At 38.7% G+C, this 12,650-nt stretch overlaps 1 protein-coding gene across 2 annotated transcripts in view; it reads right to left on the bottom strand.

The window, feature by feature from the left end:
- The window catches only part of SLC4A7 (solute carrier family 4 member 7), a 107,534-nt gene that overhangs the window by 12,227 nt on the left and 82,657 nt on the right, over positions 1 to 12,650 (bottom strand). For both annotated transcript variants that reach the window (XM_087916774.1, XM_026708228.2), the window contains 4 exons: positions 10,714 to 10,959; positions 10,154 to 10,259; positions 3,871 to 4,032; positions 921 to 1,034 (listed from right to left, as the gene is read on the bottom strand). In XM_087916774.1, the coding sequence (XP_087772900.1) occupies positions 921 to 1,034; positions 3,871 to 4,032; positions 10,154 to 10,259; positions 10,714 to 10,959 (628 nt within the window). The remainder of the gene's footprint in view (positions 1 to 920; positions 1,035 to 3,870; positions 4,033 to 10,153; positions 10,260 to 10,713; positions 10,960 to 12,650) is intronic.

Consider the following 12,650-nt stretch of genomic DNA (forward strand, 5'->3'; position numbering starts at 1 on the left):
TCTGTGGGTGCGTGCTTCGGCACGTTCTAAAAGAGGCTATTTTAAGCTTGAAAACTTACCGTCAGTGCTGATGAATAAAACAGCTGAGGCAAATCAGCTGAGCTACAAAGGAAATATAGAACAGGAAAGGTGCAGGGGTGGGGGAGTGGGGCCAACTGCTAACCAGTGCTACTGGCAACATACCACCATTGGTGGATAAGATCTAGTGCAGGCTGAGGCCCACCTATTCCTAGCCTCCAAAAGTCTCCTCCAATACCCAAGATACCCTGTGCTCTGCTTCCTGCTCCTTGGGTCCCCAAAGGTCTTTTCAACATCCCACTGAGTCCCAAAGGCCTGATTCCCATCTCACTATGTCCCGTATCTTCCTCATCACTTATTTTAAAAGATTTCTAGACTGTATGTTGGAAAAGAGGACAGACCACGTGTCCCTGAGTTATATGGCAGCCTTGTGGAAGTGGCTGCTATTTTGACCTGCCCATGTGGGTAGACCAAAATAATGGTCACTTCCAGGTAACTTTCTTGTGGGATAGAGACATGCTGTCCTATTTTGCTTAGTACAATCTCCATATGAGCATGCCAATCTGACAGATGCTTCTGCTAGGCCACCACCCAGCTCAGGAACAAACTGCTCCATTTTGTTGCCATAATGTGATATTCACAGCACTTCAGAACGCATCTGCAGAAGCAGAAAGCTGTTTGAGTCAAAACCATGAAATATGCAATCAAATATATGAATTCAACTGATATAGTTTCTCAATTCTATCAAGCATCTACAAACTAATAAAGAGTGCTGCTGCAGCAGTATATCACATCACTTTTTAAAAAATTACTACTTTTTAAAAATTAAATAATTTTGCCTGAGGATTTAATCGATAGTATTTCAAAGTTTATTAAGAGAAAACTAAAAAACATTTACTTACCTCAAATTTTTCAGGCACATTTAATTTAGGAGAAGGAACTCCAACAAAATAATCGATGCAAACCATAATCACTATTGTCAAAAATACAGCAAAATCACTTATTGTAGAACGTACCTAAAAAGAAAGAAGCATGAAGGCATTTGGGCATTTCAAATACTTACGTGCAATGAAATAGTTCTGAAGGACAACAACATTCAGATTCTGTAATATGCTCTTAACATATTAATTTTAGAGTATTTTGAAATAGGAGTCACTTGTTCATGAAAAAAATTCTTCATGAATAAATCTGAATAGTAAAGCAAAATCTTGCAAAATAATTAAACTAATTTATAATAAGAATAAGAATAAGAATACTTTATTTGCGGTCACAGACCAAAACACAAGTACAACAAAAGAATATGGGAAAATTAATCATGAACAATTGGTCACTAAAAACTTGACGAAGGGGAATTACAGCGTTCTCCTGTGATGGTTACAGCTCTTTAAAAAAATTTGGAAACCAAAGAAGTGATATATGAGGAGCCATGCCCTAGACAATATAAGGACAAATTGGGTCTAACATTGGGTCTAGAAGGATCTATTTCAAGGAGAGACAGTAACTAGATCTGCCTGTATTATACATAGGCCAATATACAAGGACATGCTCCACAGTTTCAATCTCAGCTCTGTCGCAGGGGCATAGCCGCTCGTTAATCGGGAGCCTCTTAAATCGCCCATCCAGTAGTGCTGAGGGCAAGACATTAAAACAAGCTAGGGAGAAAGCTCTTCTCTACTTGGGAATGGTTAGAGTGTAAAAATAGGAAGCCATCCTCAGTTCATAATTATTAAATTGGCTGAAGATCAGAGGGGAGTAAGTTTTGTTAGCTCTGGCTCGTAGATATTGCAAGTCAGTGTCCACAAGCTGTTGGACTACCATAAATTGGGACTACCCTAAATTGGGCGTCCTTAAGGCCATAATCTCCCAGGGCGTTCCCCGTAAAACCTAGCAGGTGTAATTTCTTCATCAGCTCCCTCTCCCAATGAGAAATATGAGAGTCAGCAAACGCCAGGAGAGGTAGCTACCAGGAACTGCCAGAAAGAGCACCCGAAGCCACCATTTAAAGTTGTTAATCCACACCATACATTCGACTGATCAAGTGCCCAGTTCCAGGTACATCGGTGCAAAACCAACACAAGGAGGAAGACCCAGAAGTTTTCTAAAACAAGACAGCCTGGATTCTTTCAATTCAATCCTTGAAGCCCCGTATCCATATGGGAATTCTGTAAAGAGTTTGAGCTAAAGTTTTGGCTTTGTGAATATGCAGAGCAGAAGGAATAAACTGGCCTCCTTGGGTATAAAAAAATCTTAAAATCTGCTGGTGACTACAGGAGGCCGAGTTCAGCACCTGGGTTCGATGTCTAGTCCAAGCACCGGTGTTCTGAAATTGAATACCTAAATACTTAAAATGGAAAACCTGCTTAACAGCATTATCATTGATAGCCCAGTTATACAATTTCCGGGCTCTAGAGAACACCAATACTTTGGATTTGTCGTAATTAATAGACAACTGGTTCTCAGCACAGTAGGACCTGAATGCAGAAAGTAATCTTTTCAGACCTGGCCTTGACAATGAAAGGAGAGCCGCATCGTCAGCATAAAGGAGAAGCGGGATCTTCGTAGTTGACAACTTTGGGGTGTGGGACTCAATACGTCCAATGTGAAAGGCCAAGTCAGATAAGAATAAATTTTAAAAAAGAGGAGCCAGAACACAACCCTGCCTTACTCCGTTCTTAATCAGGATAGGATTTGGAAGTTCTCCCTGCAGACCATACCTGACCTGACTAGAGGTCTGGTTGTACAAGGATCTAATTAGGAACAGAATACATCTATCGATAGAACTTTTGAGCAGTTTTGACCACAACAGTCCCCTAGGGACTGAGTCAAATGCTGACTTTTGGTCGATAAAAGCAGTAAAAAGTTTGCCACCTGGTATGGTAGTATATTTATCGAGCGGGTGCACTAAGACAAAGAAGTGGTTCAGTGTGGCACAGCCCGCTTTAAACCCAATCTGTTCAGCACTAATAATATTGGACTCCTCAACCCAGGAAAAGGAGTCTACGAGTCTACGGAGATATTTAGCATACAGTTTTCCATCGATGGAGAGCAGGCTTATGGGGCGATAGTTGGCTGGATTGTTCCTATTTCCTCATTTAAAAACTGGAACAATAATTGCTAAGCTCCAGGAGCTAGGGATCTTGCCAGAGGTATTGATATGCATGAAGAGTCTGCTAAGAGAGAAATCTACCACTCGGGATTGGATTTTAGCAGATCAGGGGGTATAGCATCAGGGCCAGGGGCTTTGCCTGACTTGAGTTCGGAGATAAGCTCGGTAATCTCAGCATGAGTCATGGGTTGCCAGTCAGGAACTGCAGGAGGCAGCTGTGGCCCAAGCATGGTCGAACTTGTTGACGCCTGGAAAATTGCCAAGAAATGGTTTTCCCAATCTCTGTTGGAAATACAGCAGAGAGGGAGTTCTTGATGACCCAGCAAGGAGCTGGCAACAATTTGCCAAAGTAATCAAGTGTTCTTCTGCTGGATAGAGAATTAAACTAATTTAAAAATCTATGTCAACAATTGAAGTATTTCTTCTTATTTTATAATACATAATGAAAATACTCAATACACAGAATTTAAAATTTTGGAAATAGGTCCCAAGATTTTATGCTCATTGTCATCAGAATTTTTTCTAACTAAATGCTAAATGTAATTTAGCATTGTTCCAATTCATGCAAAACAATATATTATTTGCCTTAAACATTACAAATTAAATTATCTTATTATTACCTTTATTGTCAGAGTACAACATATGTACAATGAGATTGGCTGAGCTTCCCTTTGTGCACCCCCCACATCTTCAGCAAAATACTTACTGTAAAAATCATGTAAAGGTATAAAAGCTATCACAATTACCTTAGTGGGAAAATAACGTTTGGTCTTAAACTGCTTGAGAAAAGAGGAGAGGAAAAATGTTGTAAAAAATAATATGACAGACCAAAAAAGAACATCTGGGAAATATGGACCATGGTGTCCACAAGCTGATCCAACAAATATGCCATTAAGATTATTGCATTCCTGTAAATATGAACACAAATCAGATGTTGCATTAAAAATATTCACATCTGAAGTTAAATTTGTGTGTATAATTTCATCACACATGAAATTAAAAACTCACAATTGCTTTAATATGGACCAAGCAACATTTACTTGTTAATTTTAAAAAAGTTTAATGTTTTAATATGCAAAAATACACACCAGTTTAACAATTAGCTTCAACTACTCAGAATTAGTTTTCCCCAAAATAAGACACAACCAGAAAATAAGCCATAGAATGATTTTTCCAGATGTTCATAATTTAAGCCCTACCCCCCAAAATAATACCCAGTTAATATTGTCAGCCAGATGGACACATTTTAATACCGTATTTCCCAAAAATAATACCTAACCAGAAAATAAACCTAATGTACTTTTGGAGCAAAACTTAATATAAGATTTTGTCTAATTTTCAGGAAAACACTGTAGTTCTAACTAGAAAAGGCTAAATAAACAAATTTCTTCCCATGTTAATTTGCCCTATGTATGAAAATTGTCATTTTACAGATTTGCAAAATGAAATGGACTGGGATTCAGTTAGGAAATTATACCGTTAGGATACTGTTTCAGTTAGGAAATCATACTGTTTATTACTCAGAATATTAAAAATGAAAAAGAAAGCTATTAGAAGGGTTTAACAAGAACAGTACTTGGCTACAATGCAATCTGTGACCAAATATTATTAATCAGACTTTGTGGACAACCACTTAAATGATAGCTATACTACTTTAAGCTCTAAACACTGATGCAGAAGAGGAGATTTTATGATCAAGTTCATAAACATGTCAAAACACGTCAAGCAAAATTGAAGGCTAGACGGCCAAAGTTTGAAATATTAAAGAGGAAAATGTAGTTGGTTTGTATAAGTTTAGGGAACTGAAATTAAGCAGAAGACTGACTTTTCAATTTCTGCCAGACCAATAACTTCTTCATAGGTGACAGGCCTTCAACAACCAAAATGCTGCCTTTATACATGGACAGCACTGTATGGAGTCCATTGAAATTTTCCTATACAGAGCTCTATTATGGCATCAAAGACATGGCAATACAGACTGTGGAAGAGATCATAAACTGCTCATGAGCAAACTTCAAGTTAAGACTAAAGAAGAAACCAACTAGTTTCCATGATATAATCTTAAGCCCACCATTTTCAAGGAGAACATCAGGGATCACTTTGAAGTCCTAACCCTCATTGATGGAGCACCAGAGAAATTTGAAATGAACTTAAAGAACTTTTGAATGTGAAAAGAGATTGCCAAAGATTAAAAAAAAGAAGAAACTGGATGTGAGAAAAAACAATGAAAACTGCCAAGAAGATAAAAGAAGCCAAAGCCAAGAAAGACAAAAAATTCAGGTAGAAATTTGAAAAATAGTTACAAAGAGCTGTTGAAAGAAACAAGAATCAATGTTACAGCAACATCTGCAAAGGCGCTGAAATTGGAAACACAGTTGGAAAAACAAGGAAACTCTTTCTAAATATTTCTTAGCTCAGAAGGAAGTCCCAACATTAAATTGATATTCTAAACAATGCCAACAGATAGTTAATAGCCTATTAACTGTAATTCTGTTACAAATATCAACATGCAAGATAGCTTAGAAGATATTCCCTACTTACCTTTAGCACTAGAAGATGAAATTAGATCAGCACATTGGTTATTACAAGAATTATAGAAACTGATGGATAACTACAGGAATATAACTGACAACTGATGAAGAATCAATAAAGATTTTAACTAATCCATACCAGCAAATCTGGAGAACACTTATTGAAAGAAGTCAATCTACATTCCAATATCAAAAAAAGAAGAATTAACAGAGTGTATAAATTATACAATCTCCTTAATTTCCCAAGCTAGCAAAATAATGCTTAGGATGTTTCAAGACGATTAGAGCCCTACATGTAAAGGGAGATGCCAGATGTTCACACTGGCTTTTAAAAAGGCCAAAGAACATGAGATGGTAACAGATAACAGATAATCAGAGTTGGAAGGGACCTTCTAGGTCATCTAGTCCAACCCCTGCCCAAGCAGGAGACTCTACATCATTTCTGACAAATGGCAGTCCAATCTCTCCTTGAAAGTCTCAAGTGATGATGCTCCCACAACTTCTGAGGGCAAGCTGTTCCAATGGTTGATTTGTTGATGCACACTGGATAAATAAGTTAATCAATACCAAAAGTAGTCATATGCTACAACGATAATAAAAAGACCTTTCACCATGTTGGTTATATCAAGTTGAATTTAGAATAATGAGAATCCCAAAATGTTTCAACACCCTATGAAAAAACTATACAGGTAACCCTCGACTTATGATTGTAATGAGCTTCCCATTATGGTCAGAAATAATAAGGATCCTTAAGTGAGAGGGCTTTGTTTAATGATCTCCAAACTCAGCTCTCCTTAATGCTGCTGTTAAATGACCATGCGGGTTGATAAGCAGAACACGGGATTCCTCAGGAATAAGAAGAGGCACTGGGAGGCCCACTACCTAGCTGGGCCAAAAAAGGAAACATACAAGCAGCAAAAAAGGTTGCAAAGCCATAAACACCCCCCCCCCGGGGGGGGGACATCATATTCAATGCCAAGGAGACTTCCAAACAAGTCACTAGTGGTACATTACCAGTGGCTTTTCACAAAGGAAACTATACTTGTGGGCTAGGCCTCAATCCCAATCAGCTGGCAGTTGAAGACAGCAGCCTCTCCTAGCTCTTACTTGGCTTTGAGGAAGCCAGCATCTTGCATGCCAAGGTGGCAGCTTCTGGACAAGTTTCCTAAAACATTCCCCTTGCTTTATCCCTCCCCACTTATTTAAGCTCTTTTCCTCCAGTCTTCAGCCTGCCAGTCACTTATCAAGGTAAGTAACTTATAGATGTTGTCACCTCCTTTCCAGAGGTACATATTGTAATACATTTAGCAAATTAAATAGTTAAAGGTGATCAAGATAGTGCACAGTTTAGTTTCACTACCTAAATGGGATGGGAGGAACTGAAAAATCAAGAAGACTATCATTTTTTAATCAGTTTTCTTTATTGAAAAAGTGCAAGTTTATGGGGGACAAAAGGGGTAAAGCAAGGAAAGATTTTGGGGAATTCATCCTGAAGCTGCCATCTTTGCAGGCAGGATCTGTAAACTCTAGTAATAATAGTCAAGGGACAAACTGAGGAAAAATGAAACTAAAATGAAATATGAAAAAGAAACTAAAGTAATTACAACAGATAGAACAACCAACCTAAGAACTGATAATTTTCAAAGAGTTAGATAGTTTCTGTCTTTTAGGATCAACCATTGGCAAGGAAAGAAGCAGACATGAAATGTATCGCATATTAGCACTTGGAAGAGTAGCCATGAAGGCCTTGGAAAAGATAACTAAATGTTAATGCAGTGGTCCCCAACCTTTTTTGTACCAGGGACCAGTTTCACGCAGAAACACTTTTTCAAGGACCGGGGAGGGGGGGAGACACTTTTTCAAGGGGGAGGGGAGGAGTCCGAGTTTGGTGGTTTGCTTGCAGACGTTTCATTACCTGACTAGATAACATCTGATGTTGTTACCTAGTCGGGTAATAAAACGTCTGCCAGCAAACCACCAAGTTCAGGTAGTGCCAATGCCTCCTCATTGCAACCCTGAGCGACAGATATTCTCTTCTATTGGGACATTTAAAAAGGAGGGTTTCAGCTGCAGATTCAGGAACTGCGCCGGGCTGAGGAGCGCCTTCAAAACTGAGCGCTGGGCAGCGGTGGCCCGCGGCTGTCTCTGTGGCTCAGGACAAGTCCCTGCAGGATGGCTGAGAAGCCCCGCCTCTCAGCGCTGCCTCCCTCAGCCTCATCCCTCAGGTGTCTCCCTCCCTCCCTCAGCCTTATCCCTCAGGTGTCTGCCTCATTCCTCTCTCAGTCGCTCTCTCGCTCCTCCACCAGCCCAGGAAGAAACTGCTTCAAAGAAGCCAGCAGGGTGGCTTTTCCTGTCAGCATAGCTCCTCCAAAGCGCCCGTTCCCCGCCACCCCGCCACCCGTGGTTCAATCCAGTGCTCCGTTCTGCCTGCCTGCCTTTGTTTCTGGTTGTTTCAGAGCAGCTTCGGCTGAGTAAAAGGCGAATAGTTATTATTCTCAGCCAAAGCTACTCCGAAACAACCAGAAACGAAGGCAGGCAGGCAGGCAGAATGGAGCACTGGATTGAACCGCGAGCGGCGGGGTGGGGGTGAACGGATACTTCGGAGGAGCTGCGCCAACAGGAAAAGCCACCCTGCCGGCTTCTTTGAAGCAGTTTCTTCCTGGGCTGGTGGAGGAGCGAGACAGTGACTGAGAGAGGAACGAGGCAGGAGGAAACCGAAGCCGCTGAGCTGGAGAGCAGGACAGCTTTGATTGCTTCCTCCCTCCCCTTCTTTCATTTGTGTCCTTGATCCCTGATCCCAGCAGCATTCACCGAAGGTGAAGAAAGCCACCATTTTTATTTTATTTTTATTTTCTTTGCGGCCCGGTACCAAATGATCCACGGACTGGTACCGGTCCGTGGCCTGGTGGTTGGGGACCCCTGTTGTAATGTATCTGTACCTACAAAGATCAAAACAATCCAAGCCGGGGGTTGCCAATCTTTTGGACCTCAGGGTTCACCAAACTAATAATTTTAGATTCCAGGGACCACTAACTGGTTCTGTGGGCATGAACTAATTTGTGGGTGTGGCTTGGTGGTCATGTGACTGGCTGGGCATGGCTTGTATGTAAATATAAATATTTATATAAATATTGAATTTTTTATTAAAAAAGAGCAACTTTTACCCAAAATCAGGCAAAGCAGGCAGGCAGATTGAGTTGCTCACAGAATCAGATTCATTCAGAAATCTATCTATCTGCTGTTGGCTAGCTCAGTCTGTCATACAAAATTTGCTTGCAAGCAAACTCACAAAATTAACTCACAACACACCATGTATGTAAATATTGACTTTTTTATAAAAAAAAGAACAACTTTTACCCAAAATTAGGTAAAGCAGGCAGATTGAGTTGCTTACAGAATCACTGAGTGATCTATCTGCCATCGGCTAGCTCAGTCTCTCAAATTTACTTGCCATGAGTCTGCACTGAATTTGCTTGCAAGCAAACCTTCAGTCCTAAGGGAGGTTTGGCTGTGCTTAGCTAGAAAGCAATAAATCCAACCATTTCCTGCTTCCTAGCTAATCTAAATCTCCCGGCAGAGCAGAACAGATGATGGTCGGAAAAAGGAAAAATAGCAACTTAGCAGACAAGTTTGTCGGGTAAGGAGTGAGTGGGCAGGAAGGGTTCCCACAGGCCATGTGGGCTGAGCAGCCTTGTGTTTCTGCGCAGCCTGGATTAATTGCTTTGGGGGGGTGCTCTGGGGGTGAGATTTCTCTGTGGCCCACCAAAATTTTCTCACAGCCCACCAGTGGGCCATGGCCCACTGTTGGTGACTGCTGGTCCAAGCAATGGCATTCCCTATGACAGTCTATGGAAGCACAAGTTGCACTTTGATGAAGTAGAATAGAAGACAGAAAGAATACCTATGTTTTGAACTTTGGTGCTGAAAAAGATCCTGGGAATATTGTGACAGAAAATAAAACAATTTATTATTGAGTAAATCAACCCACAATTTCCACTCAAGGAACAAATAAGTTCAACTTATCCTACTTCAAACACATAATACAAAGTTCTGGTTCTGTAGAAAAGGCTATAAAACTTGGAAACATAGAAGGAAAGAGAAGAGGGCAGAACAACCAGTGCATTATTGGAAGATCTTTAGATCAAGTTAGAGATAGATTGTCATGGGAAAATATGTGATTAACAGTAGACACTGTCTTGATAGCTCATACAGATGTTTCTCACCATCACAATTGGGACTGGAATTTTGGTCATACCTGATGCAATGATAAGATGTCATGCGGCTTCATCACTATGGTGGCAGTCCCAGCATTGCCATCCATTCACTGATGATCATAGATTAGCAGAGGAGTCCAAGTAAGTGCTGATGGTGGGTGGAGGAGGCCTTGGGAGGTCTAGCACAGGCTGCATGTCCCATACCTTCCTCAAACCACATATCAAATGCAAATTTTAATCAGCACAGCAATATGAAATTTTACATCACTTTTCAAGACATTCACCTTAACTGTGAGGTTGGTCCATGGTATGGTATCCAGAGATGTATTGGCTTTCATCCATAGCTCTAAAGTTTCATTGCTGGGATTTGGAGGTTCAGCACATACACATCTAGCAAATTTAAAATTCAGCATTTGAATCAGTGTCTCATATTTGTATATTTTAACATTAAATGCATATTTTGAAAACAGAATAATGGAAACTAAGAACATTTACTATGAAATAATGAAATGACCTAAAAAAAGGAAATGCAGTGCATTTTCAAAACAAACTGGTTTAATAAAGAGCTGACAACTCTAAAAATAAACACTCATGGTCCTTGGTTTCAATATTAGCTATAAAGACAAAAAGCAAAGAAAAGGAGCAGAATGAGAAATATCCAAACAAATAATTTACAATATGCATTAAGAGTAATAATCAAAGAAATGTTAGAACAAAATAATAATTTGTAAACTATTGGATTACTTTCTTAGATGTACTATTGGCTTAATCTGGCTGTCAAAATTTCTAGGAAAGTTCAAAGAAAACAATAAAATAATGTATTTTATTTAAAAATCACACGTACGAATACAATGTCAGCTTATCAAGGTCATTGTGCATATTGAAAGGATATACTTCTCCCAAATGAAAGAGCTTTTCCAGTGCTTCGTATATAAATATTATGCAAATCAGGGCAGCAAAAGCCTCTTCTGTAAATCGAGTAATGTAACACACAAGACTGCTTGCATCCGTTGCTACTAACAGGATGCATAAAAATGATGTCCACAGACCAATACTGGTTCGTAATGAAAGATAAGAAAGTCCATAATCTCTGTTGAAAAAGGCAACATAGAATCATATATTAGTGAAATGATTTATAAGAATTATTTTCACTATTGCAATACATTCTATTTACACACATGTTGACAAATATATACATGCACTTACAACTATATAACAGAATTTGAGGAGGACTGAATCCTCCCAAGCAAATAAACATAACTATGGATCAATAACAAACTTCAAAATACAGATTTTTATTCTCTTTCAATAGAATAGCCACGCTAATTGTTTTGTTTGTTTGTTTTTATTTTTTAAATTTTTAATGACATTTCAACAACTGAAATAAAATGATTGGAAATGTTAAATTGTAAAGCTTTAAAATCAGGAATAGCAGATCTATTGCAGAAGCTGGTCTCTGGCATTACTGCCTTCTGAAGATGCATGGCAATTAGAACTTTTTCAATGCTTATGCATCTTTAATTACTGGCATCCTTTTAAGAGCTTTTTAATAAATTCTTTGGTATCAGATTGGGTCCCGAGTTAGTCTGACATAAGTCAGCTTCATGTTTTTCCTTCTCACTGACCAATGATAACAAGGTCTCCTGCCTTGGACTAGAAAATCTCCAAAGTTCCTTCCAGCCCTATGGTACTATGATTCTAAATGCAACCATAGGGGAAGCAAAACAAAAACAACTGCAACTGTGTGATAAAAATCCTTTCCTTTTTAACATGTATTGCATATTATATATAAAAATTGAGTTTTTTAGGCAATCACGGATACCATGCTAATTTTTCTGATGTACTTTCTCCCACCACATATGCCCCTTGTCTTAAAACAATGTAATTCGATCTGCAGTTTGATGCATTTAGTTTTTAATATTTATCATTTGTGTAATTTCTTTTTAATATTTATTTATTTTTTAAAATTGTATCAGGAAAAGTACCTTGAAGATTTGCTAGTAAGTTGAAACGAAGAAGATAATTTGTAACTTCATTCCTGGTGGATCAAAAATTAATATTTGAAATCAAAAAGGAAGAATTTAAATTGCAAGCCTTTGCGGATGATTTGGCTTTTATTTTAGAAGACCTTTTAGAAACAGCACCAAAATTATTGGAAAAGATAGAGGCACATGGCAAAGTGGCTGGTTTGAAAATAAATAAAGATAAAACAAAGATTTTGACAAAGAACATGCTACTAAGACAAAAAGAAGAATTGGCAGACCTACTCAAAATTCAAGTCACGAACAAGGTTAAGTATTTGGGGATACATTTGACAGCAAGATATAGTACATTGAAAGAGAACAATTACATTAAACTTAAACAGCAGATAGCGTTGGACTTGACGAAATGGGGAAATCTACAATTGTCATTAATAGGGAGAATTTCAACAGTCAAGATGAATATTTTACCCAGAATTTTATATTTGTTTCAAACAATATCAATTAGGTTTGGAAAGAACTACTTTGAAGATTTAAATAAAATTGTGTTGAAATATATATGGCAAGGTAAGAAAGCGAGAATAAAGTTAAAACTTTTGCAAGATGCTAGAATTAGAGGAGGATTTGGTTTGCCTAATTGGGAGTTGTACTATCAAGCTACAAACTTGATGTGGGCTAAGGAATGGATAACATTAAGAAATACTAGATTGTTAACATTAGGAGGACATGATTTGTTGTTGGGGTGGCATGCTTTTTTATGGTACAAGGGAACCAAAACACAGGGCTATTTTAGAAGACATTA

This window comes from Pseudonaja textilis, chromosome Z, assembly GCF_049901715.1.
Source record: "Pseudonaja textilis isolate UNSWEBS1 chromosome Z, rPseTex1.2, whole genome shotgun sequence".
In the NCBI taxonomy this organism is placed as follows: domain Eukaryota; kingdom Metazoa; phylum Chordata; class Lepidosauria; order Squamata; family Elapidae; genus Pseudonaja; species Pseudonaja textilis.